General features: G+C 47.9%; 2 protein-coding genes across 2 annotated transcripts in view; one reads left to right on the top strand and one right to left on the bottom strand.

The window, feature by feature from the left end:
- The window catches only part of LOC144482978 (uncharacterized), a 120,442-nt gene that overhangs the window by 82,330 nt on the left and 19,221 nt on the right, over positions 1-18,891 (top strand). Inside the window, 4 exon segments of the mRNA XM_078201805.1 lie at positions 114-340; positions 6,742-7,563; positions 12,322-12,510; positions 12,665-12,748. Coding sequence (XP_078057931.1) covers positions 114-340; positions 6,742-7,563; positions 12,322-12,510; positions 12,665-12,748 — 1,322 coding nt within the window.
- LOC144483036 (uncharacterized) lies at positions 11,485-18,167 on the bottom strand. The gene is made up of 2 exons (XM_078201875.1): positions 17,877-18,167; positions 11,485-15,720 (listed from the first exon to the last, which is right to left on the bottom strand). Exon 2 carries the CDS (start codon positions 15,366-15,368, stop codon positions 14,523-14,525), a length of 846 nt encoding a protein of 281 aa, XP_078058001.1. The 5' UTR covers positions 15,369-15,720; positions 17,877-18,167; the 3' UTR covers positions 11,485-14,522.

Here is an 18,891-nt window from a genome sequence, read left to right as displayed (position 1 = left end):
ATTCAGTCATTCATCCAGTCTGCAGACACACCAGCGAGGTCACACTGGGGAGAGACCATTCACCTGCTCTCACTGTGGGAAGGGATTCAGAGATTTATCCAACCTGCAGACACACCAGCGAGTTCACACTGGGGAGAGACCGTTCACCTGCTCTCAGTGTGGGAAGGGATTCACTCAGTCATCCACCCTGCAGTCACACCAGCGAGTTCACACTGGGGAGAGGCCATTCACCTGCTCTGTGTGTGAGAAGAGATTCAGTCTTTCATTCCACCTGCGGAGACACCAGCGAGTTCACACTGGGGAGAGACCGTTCGCCTGCCCTCAGTGTGGGAAGGGATTCACTCAGTTATCTAACCTGGAGACACACCAGCGAGTTCACAAGTGATCACACGGGTTGGATTCTGCTGTTGTTGTTTCTGCTCTCAATTACATCCAGGACTGCATTTTGTTCATTCTCACAGTTGGTCAATGGGGAGGGTCGGGGGGTTTCTTTCTGCTGGGCTGGCCGGTCTTATGACTTTGCCTCCAGTGGGCTGATGCTCTTTGAGTCTTGTTGCAAATACCTGGTTTCAGATTTCACACGGATCACAGTGTGATGGTGTGAGGAAGTTCAGAGCTATTTAGTCAGCATTTCTGTTTGAAACCTCCCAAATGCCCATCCAATTTCCTTTGTAATTGTTTATTGTCTCCACTTCCTCCACCCTCGTAGGCAGCGAGTTCCAGGTCATCCCATTCGCTGCATCAAAATATTCTTCCTCACATCCCCCACCCCCCCGCATCTCTGACCCAAAACTTAAATCTCTGTCCCCCTCATCCTTGTCCCATCAGCTAATGAGAACAGCTTTTCTTTGTCCACCTTATTTAACCTGTCAGAATTTTGTCCACCTCTATCAAATCTCCCCTCAACCTCCGTTGCTTCAATGGGAACAACCCCAACCTGACATCGACAATAAAGAACAAACAGAATATGTTAATCCCTGAAATCAAATGGAAATGTTGAATTTCTGTGTTAAAGATATTGTGAATATATTGTCCTGGACAATAAGGGAATTGGAATAACTCACCTTGGGTGTGGTTGAATGGAATATATCAATCTGGTATCCACCTACATTCTTGAGAAAGTCTGGAATGTGTAAATGGGATGAATAAGTTGATCACTTTCTCTTGGAAATACTTACATCCTTGTCCATGAACTTTGTTTTAAAGAAATCCACATTTAAAAGTCCGGCCACTACATGAAATATCAGCACCAGAACAGCAGGAGATAAGAAAGACAGACACTCACTTTGATCTTTTCATCAGCACATCTGAGAGTTAAGAATGTGTGACATGATTTTGGGATACGGGTGTGAGTGTGCAGATATGAATAGTTACATGTGAAAAATAGCAAGCCTAAATTCATGATGCATTGGAGCGAAGAGCGGGTCCCAGTGGTCCCCAACATCTCAGATGCCAGTCTCCAGCCAAGTCGATCCACTCCACATGATATCAAGAAACAGTTGGAGGCACTGGATACTGCTAAGGCAATGGGCCCTGATAACATTCCAGACTTGTGCTCCAGAACTTGCCCGTTCCATAGCCAAGCTCTTCCAGTACAATTGCAACACTGGCATCTACCCGGCAATGTGGAAAATTGCCCTGAACGCAAAAAGCAGGACAAATCCAACCCGGCCAAATACCGCCCAATCAGTCTACTCTTGATCATCAGGAAAGTGATGGAAGGGGTCATCAACAGTGCTATCAAGCAGCACCTGCTCAGCAATAACCTGCTCAGTGACGCCCAGTTTGGGTTTCACTAGGGTCAGCTCCCAACCTCATTACAGCCTTGGTTCAAACATGGACCAAAGAGCTGAATCCCAGAGGTGAGGTGAGAGTGAAAGTCCTTGACATCAAGGCCACATTTGACCGAGTGCGGCATCAAGGAGCCCTCGCGAAACTGGAATCAATGGGTATCAGGAGGCAAACTCTCCGCTGGTTGGAATCATACCTGGTACATAGGAAGATGGTTGTGGTTTTGGAGTGTCAGTCATCTCAGCTCCAGGACATCTCTGCATGAGTCCCTCGGGGTAGTGTCCTTGGCCCAACCATTTCAGCTGCATCATCAATGACCTTTCATCCATCATAAGGTTAGAATTGGGGATGTTCGCCGATGGTTGCACAATGTTCACTATTCATGACCCCTCAGACACCGAAGCTGTCCATGTTCAAATTCAACATGATCTGGACAATATTCAGGCTTGGGCTGACAAGTGGCAGTAACATTTAATGGCAGGCAATGACCATCACCAATAAGAGACAATCTAACCATCGCTCCTTGACATTCAATGGTGTAACCATCACTGAATCCCCCACTGTCAACATCCTTGGGGTTACCATTGACCAGAAACTCAACTGGACTCACCACATTAACACAGTGGCTGCAAGAGCAGGTCAGAGGCGAGGAATACTGTGGAGAGTAACTCACCTCCTGACTCCGCAGAGCCTATCCACCATCTACAAGGCACAAGTCAGGAGTGTGATGGAATATTCCCCACTTTTAAAGTTTTAAAGTTTATTTATTCGTCACAAGTAAGGCTTACATTAACACTGCAACGAAGTTACTGTGAAATTCCCCTAATTGCCACAGTCCGGCGCCTGTTTGGGTCAATGCACCTAACCAGCACGTCTTTCAGAATGTGGGAGGAAACTGGAGCACCCGGAGGAAACCCACGCAGACACGGGGAGAATGTGCAAACTCCATACAGACAGTGACCCAAGCCGGGAATCGAACCCAGGCCCTGGCGCTGTGAGGCAGCGGTGTGAACCACTGCACCATCGTGCAGCCCATAGATTGACACCACATCTACAAACATCCACTCCCTCCACCACCGCACTCAGTAGCAGCAGTGTGTACTATCTGCACTGCAGCAATTCACCAAAGATCCTCAGACAGCACCTTCCAAACCCATGACCACTTCCATCTAGAAGGACAAGGCAGCAGATACATGGGAACACCACCACCTGCAAGTTCCCCTCCAAGCCATTCACCATCCTGACTTGGAAATATATCGCTGTTCCTTCGCCGTCACTGGGTCAAAATCCTGGTATTCCCTCCCTAGCGGCATTGTGGGTCAACCCACAGCACATGGACTGCAGCGATTCAAGAGGCAGCTCACCACCACCTTCTCAAGGGCAACTAGGGATGGGCAATAAATGCCGGCCAGCCAGTGACGCTCATGTCCCACGAATGAATAAAAAAAAGATGAGTAGTTAGTCCTGGGAATGGTTCAGTGAAGGGTTCCCTGCTATTCGAAACCCCAGGAAGGTGCCGTCCGTGCTTCTCAGAGGCAGTGACTGTTTCTCTGTCAGCCCCAGGATTTCACATTGTCGTCCACTTCTCTTGGATCGATCACTGACTTGAAAGTGTGGAGTTGGTAGAGTTTCATTGATGAGTAAACTTGACCCGATCAGTTTCTAAAAGTTGCATGTAATCAATAAACTTTGATACAATTGACTGATTTGGTGTCTGAGTCTTTGCTTGATGGTTATATCTCTGCCAAATTCAAACCCTTTAAAAGGACAATTTGGGTTCCAGAATTGGGCAGTGTACAGCCAAATTGGAACAATGTAACAGATCAAAAATAAACATTTTTTAAACTGATAATGTCTTTGTAACAATCAGCAGCCCCAGCCTTTCCTGAGGGTTAAATGCTCTCAGTTCTGGGATTATTCTTGTGACTTTTTTTGCCCCTTCTCCAGTGCTTTTATTTCTACAGTGGTTAGCACTGCTGCCTCACAAATCCAGGGAGACGTGTTTGATTCTGGCCTTGGGTGACTGTTTGTGTGAAGTTTGCACATTTTTCCTGCAGGTGCTCCGGTTTCCACCCACAGTCCAACGATGTGCAGGTTAGATAGATTAGCTATGGCAAATATGCGGGGTTCGAGGCTCGGGTGGAATAGACCTGGCTGGGATGAACTTTTGGAGAGTCAGTACAGACTCAATTGGGCTGAATGGCCTCCTTCCGCACTGGAGGGATTCTATGATTCTAAATGGAGATCACAACTGTTGACAGTATTCCCAGTGTCGTATAATCACGCTTCTAATCAAGTCGAACATAACCTCCCTGCTGTTCGATTCTATCCCTCGAGAATGGAACTCTGTATGTGGGCCTCAGACTTGAGGGAAGATGTGAAGTTCTTAGAGAGGATGCAGAGGAGATTTGCGAGAATGGCACCTCACATCCTTAAAAAGTACCTGGACCAGCACTTGGCAAGTCAGAACATTTAAGATGATGGGCCAGGTGCTGGTAAATAGGATTAGGTGGGAAGTCAGGCGTTTCTTGCATGTCGGTGCAGACTCGATGGGCTGAAGGGCCTTTTCTGCACTGTACGATTCTATGATGAGGCAATTCAGTTAGTTGGAGAGACTGGAGCAGCTGAAATTTCTCTCTTTAGATCAGTCAGACATCAGGGCTTGGAATGGGGCCATTCGGGCCACTGATTCAATGCTGGCTCTCTGCAGAGCAAACCCTTACCCGTTCTATGGACATATCCATGCTCATGCTTCCTGTCCTGGATGAGCAGAAACTGATAGCCAAGTTCCGCACACATGAGGACGGCCTCAACCGGGATCTTGGATTCCTGTCACACTATCTGTAACCCCCACAGCTTGTCTGGACTTGCAGAATCTCACTGGCTGTCCTGTCTTTAACCTGTGCTTAATGCTCCCTCCATTCACATTGTTTGTACCTTTAAGACTTGATTATCTGTAAAGACTGCATTCCAATCATTATTCTGTAAATTGAGTTTGTGTCTCTGTATGCCCTGTTTGTGAGCATTTCTCCACTCCACCTGACGAAGTGGCAGCGCTCTGAAAGCTAGTGGTATTTGCTACCAAATAAACTTGTTGGACTTCAACCTGGTGTTGTTAAACTTCTTACTGTGTTTATCCTGTCCTGGAAACAGAGAGCTGGAAATCTCCATGCAGGCTGCCAGACAGATATATGTCTATCTGACTGGACTAACAATGTGTGGAATGTACAGACTGGGGAACAATGGGTGGGGGCGGGGCTCCCGGGTCCGCGCGCCTGAACCCGGAGACGTCACCGCGGAGCAGAGTGATTGCTATTGGCTGATTCAGGCAGGGCTCCATTGTGCCGTCACAATGACTCAGAGGGGCGTTCCCAGCACACAGTGTCCCATTGGCAGCAATGTCACTGGTTACAGAAGCAGCACACTGCGGATTGGACACCAGCTCAGCGCAGCAGGCGGTCAAAGCCCCGCCCACCCCCACGTGGGCCCCGGTTCCGCCCCCTTATTGTCTACATGCGGCAGATTGACCAATGGGAACGTGTGGAGGACCGGATGGGCGCTGGTCCTCCAGCCAATCAGAGTCCGGGACTTGTGTGCATGGCCGTATGGAGCTTCCTCCATTGTTGCTCCTCTCTCTCTGGATGAAGATTGAGCTTAAAACAGACTAATATTGTACTGTCGCTACATTATATATTTCCAGTCATTCATCTCTTGCCTATTCGAGTCTTTGGATTTCTTCTCCACAGGGATCAGTGGAGGCTGAGGGTCATTGAATATATTCCAGGGTGAGTTAGACTGATTTTTGATTGATAAAGGAGTCAAGCGCTTTGGGGAACAGGTGGAAAATGGAGAGAAAGTTAAGATGAGGAGGGATTTCCTCACTCAAGGATGTGGTGACGTTTTGGAATTCTGCACCCCAGAGGACTGTGGAGCCTCAGTCATCAAGAATTTTCAAGCTGGAGATTGATAAATTTTGAGATATTGAGGACATTGGGTGATCTGGGAGATAATGTGGGAAATGGCGCTGAGGTAGATCAGCCAATTCCCAATGAATGGTTGAGGCAATGGTTGGCCATTGGGCTGAATGGCCAACTGTTGCTTCTATTTCTTATGATTTCTATGTGCTGGAGTGGAAGCAGTGAGCATGGATCTGTCAATCAGCTTCAATCAGCACCTTGAGGAGAATTGGAAGGGGTGAATATTAGATACAGCAGAGTGAGAATGGAGGGAGAGTGTGTGGGATGGAGATTCACAGCTTTTAGAACATAGAAACATGGAAAAACTACAGCACAAAATAGGCCCTTCGGCCCCACAAGTTGTGCCGAACATATCCCTACCTTTTAGGCCTACCTGTAACCCTCCATCCTATTAAGTCCCATGTACTCATCCAGGAGTCTCTTAAAAATCCCTATTGATTTTGCCTCCACCACCACTGACAGCAGCCGATTCCACTCGCCCACCACCCTCTGTGTGAAAAACTTCCCCCTAACATTTCCCCTGTACCGACCCCCCAGCAGGTATGGGGAATGAGAGAGGAAAGAATGTTCCATAGAAACTAGAATTTTCTGTTCTGAATTTCTATTCTGTTCTGACACTGATTACTCTTTAAAACTTGTTTTACAGGATATTGAAAGAGGAATCACGGGCAGAAATCTCAAAAGTCACATCGAGACATGACAGTCATATTCCTTGGGAGCTAAATATCATCGGCCTTTGAATCTAGAAGGAGAAATGATTGTACAGTCTGTCGATTTGAAAAGATTTCAAACATCACTGTGACTGGAAAAGCACCAACACACCAACAGTGTTCCAGTGCACTGACTAAAGAGCTTTAACCAGTTACACAGCCTGAATAAATATCACACCATTCGCAGCTGGGAGAGACTGTACTTGTGTTCTGTGTGTGGACAAGGCTGCAACTGAGGCAAGGACACCTGCACCATGGAGAAACCATGGAAATGTGTGGACTGTGGGAAGGGATATGGAGCACCATCTAAGCTGGAAATTCATCGGCGCAGCCATACTGGGGAGAAGCCATTCATCTGCTCTCAGTGTAAGAAGGGATTTAATCATTTATCCAGCCTACAGATGCACCAGCGAGTTCACACTGGGGAGAGGCCATTCACCTGCTCTCAGTGTGGGAAGGGATTCACTCAGTTATCCAACCTGCGGACACACCAGCGAGTTCACAGTGGGGAGAAACCATTCACCTGCTCTCAGTGTGGGGAGGGATTTACTCAGTCATCCCACCTGCAGACACACCAGCGAGTTCACACTGGGGAGAGGCCATTCACCTGCTCCCAGTGTGGGCAGGAATTCACTCAGTCATCCAACCTGCAGTCACACCAGCGAGTTCACACTGGAGAGAGGCCATTCACCTGCTCTCAGTGTGGGGAGGGATTCACTCAGTCGTCGCATCTGCGGACACACCAGCGAGTTCACACTGGGGAGAGACCATTCACCTGCTCCCAGTGTGGGCAGGAATTCACTCGGTCAGCCGACCTGCAGAGACACCAGCGAGTTCACACTGGGGAGAGGCCGTTCACCTGCTCTCAGTGTGGGAAGGGATTCACTCAGTCAGCCGACCTGCAGAGACACCAGCGAGTTCACACTGGAGAGAGGCCGTTCACCTGCTCTCAGTGTGGAAACGGATTCACTCAGTCAGCCGACCTGCGGACACACCAGCGAGTTCACACTGGGGAGAAACCATTCACCTGCTCTCAGTGTGGGAAGGGATTCACAGTTTCATCCCGGCTGCTGAGACACCAGCAAGTTCACGAGTGATTCCAGGGTTTGGATTCTGCTGTTATTGTTTCTGCTCTCAGTTGCATCCAGGATTGCATTTTGTTCATTCTCACAGTTGATCCATGGATTGGGTCAGAGGGTTTCTTTCTGCTGGACTGGCTGGTCACATGACTTTGCCTCCAGTGGGCTGATGCTCTTTGAGTCAAATGTCACAAGGATCTCAGAGTGACAGGGTGACAGAGTGACAGGGTGTTAAGAAGTTCAGAAATATTTAGTCAGCAGAAGACAGAGGGTAGCAGTGAAACAATGCGTTTCTGAATGGAGGGCTGTGACTAGTGGCATCCCGCAGGGATCAGTGCTGGGACCTTTGCTGTTTGTAATATATATAAATGATTTGGAGGAAAATGTGGACGACACAAAGGTTGTTGGATTTGCGGATAGCGATGAGGACCATCAGAGGATACAGCAGGATATACATCAGTTGGGCGGAGAGATGGCAGATGGAGTTTAATCCGGATAAATGTGAGGTAATGCATGTTGGAAGGTCTAATACAGATAGGAAATATACAGTAAATGGCAGAACCCTGCAGGGTATTGATAGGCAGAGGGAACTGGGTGTACAGGTACACAGGTTACTGAAAGTGGCAACACAGTTGGAGAAGGTAGTGAAGAAGGCATATGGCATGCTTGCCTTCATCGGCTGGGGCATTGAATGTAAAAATTGGCAAATCATGTTGCAGCTTTATAAAACCTTAATTAGGCCACACTTGGAATATAGTGCGGCATAATTATATAGTGCAGCATGAACTCTGTCCATGCCTCTCATAATCTTGTAAACTTCTATCAGGTCACCCCTCAACTCTGCTGTTCCAGTGAGAACAACCCACGTTTCTCCAACCTCTCCTCATAGCTAATGCCCTCCATACCAGGCAACATCCTGGTAAATCTTTTCTGTACCCTCTCCAAAGCCTCCATATCCTTCTGGTAGTGTGGTGACCAGAATTGAACACTATATTCCAAGTGCAGCCTAACTAAGCTTCTATAAAGCTGCAACATGACTTGCCAATTTTTAAACTCAATGCCCCGGCCGATGAAGGCAAGCATGCCGTATGCCTTCTTGACTACCTTCTCCACCTGCATTGCCACTTTCAGTGACCTGTGTACCTGTACACCCAGGTCCCTTGACCTATTTTAAGGGTTCTGCCATTTACTGTACATTTCCTTTTTGGATTAGACCTTCCAAAATGCATTATCTCACATTTGTCCGGATTAAACTCCATCTGCCACCTCTCCGCCCAAGTCTCCAACTGATCTATATCCTGCTGTATCCTCTGATGGTCCTCATCGCTATCTGGAAATCCACTAACCTTTGTGTCATCTGCAAACTTACTAATCAATCCAGTTACATTTTCCTCCAAATCATTTATATATATATATATAACAAACAGCAAAGGTCCCAGCACTGATCCCTGAGGGACGCCACTTGTCACAGTCCTCCATTCAGAAATGCACCCTTCCACTGCTACCCTCTGTCTTTGACCGAGCAGTTTTGTATCCACGTAGCCAGCTCACCTCTGATCCCATGCAACTTTACCTTCTGCACCAGTCTGCCATGAGGGACCTTGTCAAAGGCTTTACTGAAGTCCATGCAGACAACATCCACTGCCCTATCCTCATCAATCATCTTCGTCACTTCCTCGAAAAACTCGATCAAGTTAGTGAGACACGACCTCCCCTTCACAAAACCATGTTGACTCTCACTAATACGTCCACTTATTTCCAAGTGGGAATAAATGCTGTCTTGAAGAATCCTCTCCAGTAATTTCCCGACCACTGATGTAAGGCTCACCGGCCTGTAATTACCTGGATTATTCTTGCCACCCTTCTTAAACAAAGGAACAAAATTGGCTACTCTCCAATCCTCTGGGACCTCCCCTGAGACTGATCGCCAAGTTCCGCACACATGAGGACGGCCTCAACTGGGATCTTGGGTTCATGTCACACTATCTGTAACCCCTACGACTTGCCTGGGCTTGCAAAATCTCACTAACTGTCCTGTCTGGAGACAATACACATCTCTTTAACCTGTGCTTAGCCCTCTCTCCACTCACAGTGTCTGTATCTTTAAGACTTGATTAGATCCTCTCAAAATACCTTCCAACAACTTACCCACTACAGATGTGAGGCTCACTGGCCTGTAGTTCCCAGGCTTTTCTCTGCAGCCCTTTTTAAACAAAGGCACAACATTTTCCACCCTCCAACCTCCAGGCACCTCACCTGTGATTATCGATGATTGAAATATCTCTGCTCGGGGACCCACAATTTTCTCCCTCGTCTCCCAAAGTGACCTGGGATACACTTCATCAGATCCCAGGGATTTATCTACCTTGATGCACTTTAAAATTTCCAGCACCTCCTTCTCTGTGATATGTACACTCCTCAGGACATCACTATTTATTTCCCCGAGTTCCCGAAACATCCATGCTTTTCTCAACAGTAAACACTGATGAGAAATATTCATTTAGGATCTCACCCATCTCTTGTTTTATGTGGATGTTTGTAAATGTGTTTTATCATTGTTTTGGGCTACATTTGCTAAGGTTTATCTTTCTGGGGAATTAACCTTACCTTGAGTATTTAATTAAAGGCATTCCTGAAAGTTTAAAAACAGAACCACAAGAACGCTTAAGGAATTAATTTTGGTTATTGTTGTTGTAAAGCACATGCTAAGACTCTCTGCTTGTGTATGTATGATATTTGTGTGTTGAACGCTTCAAGCTTTGAGGTTTTGTGTCTGTGATTTAAATCAAATGGACTTTAAAATGGAAGTGTGATTAATAAAACTTTTTTTTCAAAAGTTATGAACCTGGACCCATATTTACTGGCCAGGGATATGTTTCCAGGACATTTTACTGAACATGTGGGAATGTTAATCCGGATAAATTCACACCTGTGAGAATGAGAGTTTTAATTTGTAATAGTTATTTAAAATTTGGGACATGTGAAATGATTCTGACCAATCCTGTGTTGGATTGATCTTGGGTTAAACCTCCTGTCAGGTCCAAAGATCTATTCCTGATGCAATTAACACAATGAAAAGGAAATTGGATACTGAAGGAAAGAGTTTAAAAGGAGAGATTATAAATAGAAATGATTCCCAGACCGTGTGGTTGTTCGATTAAAACAAAGGAAGGGCACTGATATCCATTTGAGAACTTTTAATCCACGCTTTTCAAACTAAGAGAGTCGATGTACAAAGAAAGCCCAGGGATGGTAGATAAGGGGGTCTGGAAAACATCATGATGGGGGCACCGATCTGTTCATGAGATCATCGCAAAGCCCCATGATGCCCAGATACTAATTTAATTGGACCTATATATAATGTATGTAATCTATAACCATTCTGATTGGATTGTGTCCAGCTGGGATGGGCTGAGTAACTGTATAAGAATTGATGATTTTCCTTGTGGGGTGGAGTTGTACATGGTCAGCCCCTGTGGCTTCTCCCCACTGTAAGAGTTTTAACAACACCAGGTTAAAGTCCAACAGGTTTATTTGGTCGCAAATGCCATTAGCTTTCAGAGCGCTGCTCCTTCGTCAGATGGAGTGGAAATCTGCTCTCAAACAGGGCACATAGACACAAAATCAAGTTACAGAATACTGATTAGAATGTGAATCTCTACAGCCAACCAGATCTTAAAGATACAGACAATGTGAGTGGACGGAGCATGAAGCACAGGTTAAAGAGATGTGTATTGTCTCCAGACAGGCAAACTTCTCCCCACTGGCATAACTCAATAAACTGTTTGTCAATTGAATCAGGCTTGAGTGCTGAATGATTCTTCTGAGTTCATTCCCAAAACACACTGGGTACATTACCGTTGGAGACCAGGTATTGCCAAAACCTTCAGACAATACAAAGACTCATGAAAGCCAGTATCCCAGTTTAAAGACTTATCTTTTATTTGACCAACGATTGAAGGGAGAAATTATTGGACAGTGTTAATCCTGCTCTGGAAGAGAAGCATCCTGATCTAATAACTCTGACAGACAATCATTAGGATAGATCAATAATACATTCTTCATATCAATTCTCCTGCCTTTCATCAGGTGTAAACCAATCATTTTCAATACAAATCAATCATTAATTACACGTCATATACTTTAACCAATTGCATTTTACCCTCTGACATAATGGGATTTCATTGGTCCGTAGAATCCGGACACTTCCTCCCCCTATTGCTGACTCTGCTTCCCCTTGTTGCTGAGCAACCCCAGAAGCTTAGCTACAAAGGTCAAAGTTAATGTTCCAATCAGCTCTTATTCCGTCACTGGCCAAACCAGACAAATGCACGTTTTCACGTCTGAGAAGACACTGTCTTGTCTGGCCAGTGTGAATCAATCATATTCATGAAGCTGCCTTTAGAAACTTTGTTGGAAACTTCCTGAATAAAGGTTGTCACATTCTGTGACTGCATTGTTCCGAAGAATGTAGCCTGTCTGTCAGTGTTCTGTACCATCATGCCTTGCAGCAGCCTGCCTTTGGCTAAAGTTTACAATTGCTTTTAAAAATACAGCTCACATACATTTTAAATTCAGAAAATTCATGTTTAAATCAGAATTACTTGTTTAAATCTCTTACTGTGTTCACATGTGTGTAGACTGTTCCCTTGTTAGCTTCTCAGTCTGATTTAGTCATTTAACTCAATGCTGGTAGTTCTGTTCGTGTCTGAGATGCCTCATGGTTTAACATTTCTCCAAACTATTAGGAATTTTCTCCAACAGCTTGCCATTGCGGAGCTCGGAGTACAGCACTTGTTTCAGGAGTCTTGTCTGGGGCTTGCGGACAATGTGGCCCGCCCATCACAGCTGGTCGAGTGTGACCAGTGCCTCGATACTGGGGATATTGGCCTGGGAGAGGACACTCACGGTGGTAAGCCTATCCTGCCAGTGGATTTGCAGGATTTTGTGGAGGCAACGTTGGTGACATCTCTCCAGGGATTTGAGGTGTCTGCTGTACATTGTCCATGTTTCTGATGGATACAGGAGGGCAGGGACCACGGCTGCTCTGCAGACCATGAGCTTGGTGCTGGATTTGAGGTCTCGGGCTTTGAACTCTGTTCCTCAGGCGTCCGAAGCCTGCACTGGCCCATTGGAGTCGATGCTGGATTTCATCGTCGATGTCTGCCCGTGCCGACAGGAGGCTCCTGAGGTGTGGGGAATGATCCACGTTACCCAGGGGCTCACTGTGGATCTTGATGGGTCGGGGAGGGGGAGCAGGAGTGGGCTGGTAGAGAACCTTAGTTTCCCAGATGTTTAGTCTGAGGCCCATTCTCTCATATGTCTCAGTGAATATGTTGATGAGTTTAAGCTTTTTGATTAGTGTCACAAGTGGGCTTACATTAACACTGCAATGAAGTTACTGTAAAAATGCCCTTGATCAACCTCTGAGTGTGCGCACAGACTCACTCAGGTCGTGAACGAAGATCAGTCCATCGTTCAAACCAGCCTCCCATCCATTGACACTGTCGACACTTCCCACTGCTTCGGAAAAGCAGCCAGCATAATTAAGGACCCCACGCACCCGGACATTCTCTCTTCCACCTTCTTCCATCAGGGAAAAAGAAACAAAAGTCTGAGGACACGAACCAACCGAGTCAAGAACAGCTTCTTCCCTGCTGCCATCAAACTTTTGAATGGACCTACCTCGCATTAAGTTGATGTTTCTCTGCACTCCAGCTATGATTGTAACATTCTGCACTCTCTCATTTCCTTCCTTATGTACTTTATGGTTTTTCTGTATCGCGTGCAAGAAATAATCCTCTTCACTGTGTACTAATACGTGTCAATAATAAATCAAATCAAATAGGCATTTTCTTCATTCATTTATGGGACATTTATTGCCATCCGAGTTGCCCTTGTAGGGCATTCGAGAGACAACCACATTGCTGTGGCTCTGGAGTCACATGTAGGCCAGGCCAGGTAAGGGCAGCAGATTTCCTTCCCTAAAGGGCACTGGTGAACCAGATGGGTTTTTCCGACAATCGACAATGGTTTCATGATAATCAGTAGGTTCTTAACTTTTTAAAAAATTGAATTCAAATTCCACCATCTGCTGTGGCGGGATTCGAACCCAGACCCCCAGAACATTCGCTGAATTTCTGGATTAATAGTCTAGCAATAATACCCACTGGGCCATCACCTCCCCTCCACCCCCCTTAGAGTCTGCGTACTGCAGCCCGATGACTGAGGCTGGGCTGGTTCTTGGTTCTGGCCTGGAGGGGTCGGAGATTGAAAGTTTCCCACTGGTCCAGTCAGTTAGCTCGACTGCAGTGGGAAGCTTCATGGTGCTGGGGTGGAGAGTTGCTGCGGGGAAGGTGGGGATGAATGTTGGTGCGATGACGCAGCCCTGCTTGACCCCAGTTTGTACTCATTCTGATCGCCTCACCATAGGAAGGATGTGATTGCACTGGAGGGGGTGCAGAGGAGGTTCACCAGGATGTTGCCTGGGATGGAGCAGCTGAGCTATAAGGAGAGACAACCACATTGTCAACCACATTGTTCTAAGAGAGACTCGATAGGCTTGGATTGTCTTCTTTCGAGCAGAGAAGGCTGAGGGGGGACATGATTGAGGTGTATAAGATTGTGAGGGGTATGGACAGGGTGGATAGGAAGCAGCTGTTCCTCTTAGTTGAAGGGTCCATAACGAGGGGGCATCATTTTAAGGTGAGGGGCAGGAGGTTTTGGGGGATTTGAAGAAAAATGTTTTCACCCAGAGGGTGGTGGGAGTCTGGAATTTACTGTCTGGGAGGGGAGTGGAGGCAGGAAACCTCACAACCTTTAAAAAGCGCACGGATGAGCACTTGAATGTTTTGACAGTTCAAACACCATCAGCCAAGTGCTGGAAAATGGATGAGTGTAAATTTAGTATAGTTTTGTCAGTGCAGACTCGATGGGCTGAAAGGCCTCTTCTGTACTGTATGACTCTATGACTTGTGAACTCGCTGGTGTGTCTGCAGTCGGGATGACTGAGTGAATCCCTTCCCACACACGGTGCAGGGGAATGGCCTCTCCCCAGTGTGAACTCGCTGGTGTTTCTGCAGTCGGGATGACTGAGTGAATCCCTTCCCACACACGGTGCAGGGGAATGGCCTCTCCCCAGTGTGAACTCGCTGGTGTGTCCGCAGGGCAGATGATGATCTGAATCTCTTTGTGCAGTGAGAGCAGCTGAACGGTCTCTCCTCAGTGTGAATTCGCTGGTGGGACATCATTAGCTGAGAGCTTTTGAAATCCCTCCCACAGTCAGAGCATTTAAAGGGTCTCTCTTGGGTGTGAGTGACATTGTGCCTCAACAAGTAGGGCAACTGACTGAATCCTTTCCCACACACAGAGCATGTGAACGGCCTCTCCCCAGTGTGAACTAACTGGTGTCTCCGCAGGCCTGATGCCACACTGAATCCTTTCCCACACACAGAGCAAGTGAACGGCCTCTCCCCAGTGTGAACTCGCTGATGGCTCTGCAAATCAATTAACTGAGTGAATCCCTTCCCACACACAGAGCAGATGAAAGGTCTCTCCCCAGTGTGAAATTGATGGTCTCTCTGCAGACTGGATAACCGAGTGAATCCTTTCCCACACTCAGAGCAAGTAAATGGCCTCTCCCCAGTGTGAACTCGCTGGTGTCTCTGTAAATCAATTATCTGAGTGTATCCCTTCCCACACACAGAGCAGGTGAACGGTCTCTCCCCAGTGTGACTGCGTCGATGAATTTCCAGCTGAGATGGAAAACTGAATCCTTTCCCACATTCCCCACATTTCCACAGTTTCTCCATGGTGCGGGTGTCCTTGTGACTCTCCAGGTTAAACAATCAGTTAAATCTCACACAGAACCCGGTACAGTCTCTCCCCGCTGTGAATGCTGCGATGTATTTTCAGGCTGTGTAACTGGTTAAAGCTCTTTCCACACTCAGTGCACTGGAACACTCTCACTCGGGTGTGTGCCTTGGTGCTTTTCCAGTCACACTGAAATTTAAAATCTCCTGAAGCAGACAGAACAGAGAAACATTTCCATTCTGGATTCAAAGGTCGATAATATTCAGATCCCGACGAATTGAGGACTCTGTCAGATATTGATGTGACGTTTGGTTTGAGATTTCTGTCTGTAAATCCTCACCTTCTAATATCCTGTAAAAGGAATTTACAAAAGTCATCAATGTCAGTACAAGATAGAAATTCAGAACAGACAGTTCAAGTTTCTATGGAACATTCTTTCCTCTCTCATTCCCCAAAAGCTGTGAATCTCCATCCCACACACTCTCTCTCCATTCTCACTCTGCTGTGTCTAATATTCACCCTCCCAATTCTCCTGAAGGTGCTGATTGAGGCTGATTGACAGATCCATGCTCACTGCTTCCTGTCCTGGACACAGGGAGCTGAAAATCTCCATGCAGACTGCCAGACAGATATCTATAATACTGGATAAAAGTGTAATATACAGGACATTATTTGCAGAGTGATAGAGCAGGGATTTGAGGAAGATTTATACTTGGGTAGGGAGAGCACATGATCTGGAACTCGCTACCTATGAGGATGGTGGAACAGAAGATGAATGGGAAAAACATCCCATGATATAGTGGGATCTGGAAAGCAGAATTTATTTCCCTTTCCAAAAGAGAAAATGCTGGAAAATCTCAGCCGGTCTGGCAGCGTCTGTGAGGAGAGAAAAGAGCTGACGTTGAGGCCAGATGACCCTTTGTCAAAGCTCTTTCCCTTTCTTTCCTTCTCTGCCACCGCTCTGCCTCATCAATAAGACATTGGGACTCAGAGGGTTGATGCAGTTTGATGGACAAGTTGTCTCCATTCTGAACACTGGGGAACAAGCTCCTCCCAGTCAATGACAATATTACCCCCGAAAACGATGCCGGCTGCGCATGCGCCTTGTTGCATATATGCCCTCTTTTTAGGTCAAACCAAACCAAGTAAACAAACTCAGATTAAATCAGGACAAAGTAAAAGGGGCAGCTCCCCAAAAAGGAGGGGGAACAGCCCTAACAGAAATCAAAGTACAAAGGAAACTTAAAAACATCAAATTAAAATGTGATTATTGGGGTCAATAATGCACCCCAACCCCTGCGGTGCCCAGCGGGCGCGGAAAGCGTCAACCTCGCCCGTGGACACCGCATGCTCCCTCTCCAGGGACACCTGGCCGCGAACGTAGCCGCGGTAGAGGGGAAGACAGTCAGGATGGACGGCCCCCTCGATCGCCCGCAGCCTGGACCGGTAAATGGCGCGTTTCGCCAGGCCCAGGAGCAGGTTCACGAGGAGGTCGCCATCCCGACCCTCCCCTCTCCGCACCGGGTGTCCGTAGATCAGGAGCGTGGGACTGAAGTGCAGACAAAACATCAACAAAAGGTTCTTCGGGAAAACATAAAGGGAGTGCAGCCTAAGACACACAACAAAGACATGGTCCACGGACTCCACAAGGCCGCAGAAAGGGCAGTCTTCGGAGCCCGTGAACCAGTGAACCCTACGGTTGTGCGGAACTGCTGCATGCATCACCCTCCACCCCAGGTCCCCGACGTAATTGGGGGAGATCCCTCCGTAGAGGGACCTCCAGCGGGGACCTCCGCCGCCCGGCGGCAACAAGGCCCGCCAAGGTGTATCCGGGCGACAGGCGAGGAGGCGGTAGTGGAAGGTGTGCAGCAGCAGCCCGCACAGGAAACGCCTCCGCGCGGTAGAAAAAGGCACGGAGGGCATTTCCGCGAGGCGGCTCAGGCTGTGGGGCACCTCACCCAGGGGAGGGGGCTGAGGCTTTGGGCCAATGTGGAATTCCGCCCGAACAGGGGAACGCTCGGGCGGGATCCCACCGCACGCCTGCGCCGTCTCAAGTTTGCGTGCAGTTTCGGGGCCGAGCACGACCGTCCTAAGGTCTAGGATGGCTTTGGCCGCGCGCCAGACGGACGTCCCCGCGCGCTCAGCCAGCACGTGGGGACTCATCCAGCCCGCTCCTCCGCCATCGAGCACGTCCCCGATTCTGGTCACCCCGGCGTCCACAGCCCTCCTCTCCGCCAGCCACCTGAAGTCATACGGCTGGAGGAGCAGATTCCTGACGGGGGAGAGCTGCGTCGCGAGGCGACCTTGTTCCAGACAGTGAGGAGGTCCTGGTAAAAGACGGGCAACTCCTGCAGGGTGGTCGGAAGGAGAATGTGCAAACTCCACACAGACAGTGACCCGAGCCGGGAATCGAACCCGGGACCCTGGAGCTGTGAAGCAGCAGTGCTAACCACTGTGCTACCGTGCCGCCCCAATATGCCCTGTTTGTGAACAGAACTCCCACTCACCTGATGAAGGGGCAGCGCTCCGAAAGCCCGTGGCTTCTGCGACCAAATAAACCTGTTGGACTTTAACCTGGTGTTGTGAACGCGGCCCGAACATGAGGAGCTGCGGTACCGCTCGGTGCAAACTGGGTCCGTGAAGCTCTTTACCGAGGTTCACCGCTTACACAACCTGCTTCCGCAGCGTTTCCGTCCACCCTCGAGATCCCTCGCCCCCTCCGTACCGTCAATCACCGCTAATCTATCTCCGAGCCGAAAAAACAGCCCGTCTCCGTCGCCATTATCCACACTGCGCATGCTCCAGTCAGAACGGGCCCCGCCCCTCATTCACTGTGATTGGTTGGAGGACCAGCCTCTCCGCTCGGACCTCCAACCGCGCCCCTTCTCTTCCCATTGGTCCGCGCTGCCGTCAATCAGCCGGGCATTGTGACGGTGACTTGCTGTTTGTCCAATAATCACAGTGACAGAGTCTCAGTGTAACAATGACACACACAGGCTCCAATACAATCAGAGTGGGGATGGAGCACAGAGACAACACAGCAAAGCACTGACTTACTCTGAGTGTAACAATGACACACACAGGCTCCAATACAATCAGAGTGGGGATGGAGCACAGAGACAACACAGCAAAGCACTGACTTACTCTGAGTGTAACAATGACCCACACAGACTCCAATACAATCAGAGTGGGGATGGAGCACAGAGACAACACAGCAAAGCACTGACTTACTCTGAGTGTAACAATGACACACACAGGCTCCAATACAATCAGAATGGGGATGGAGCACAGAGACAACACAGCAAAGCACTGACTTACTCTGAGTGTAACAATGACACACACAGGCTCCAATACAATCAGAGTGGGGATGGAGCACAGAGACAACACAGCAAAGCACTGACTTACTCTGAGTGTAACAATGACCCACACAGGCTCCAATACAATCAGAGTGGGGATGGAGCACAGAGACAACACAGCAAAGCACTGACTTACTCGGAGTGTAACAATGACACACACAGGCTC

This window comes from Mustelus asterias, unplaced genomic scaffold (genome assembly GCF_964213995.1).
Source record: "Mustelus asterias unplaced genomic scaffold, sMusAst1.hap1.1 HAP1_SCAFFOLD_44, whole genome shotgun sequence".
Lineage (NCBI taxonomy): Eukaryota > Metazoa > Chordata > Chondrichthyes > Carcharhiniformes > Triakidae > Mustelus > Mustelus asterias.
This window is presented reverse-complemented; position numbering and strand designations above follow the sequence as displayed.

Excerpts from the sequence above, each read along its gene's own strand:
- LOC144483036 (XM_078201875.1), bottom strand. The coding sequence starts at position 15,368 with ATGGAGAAACTGTGGAAATGTGGGGAATGTGGGAAAGGATTCAGTTTT.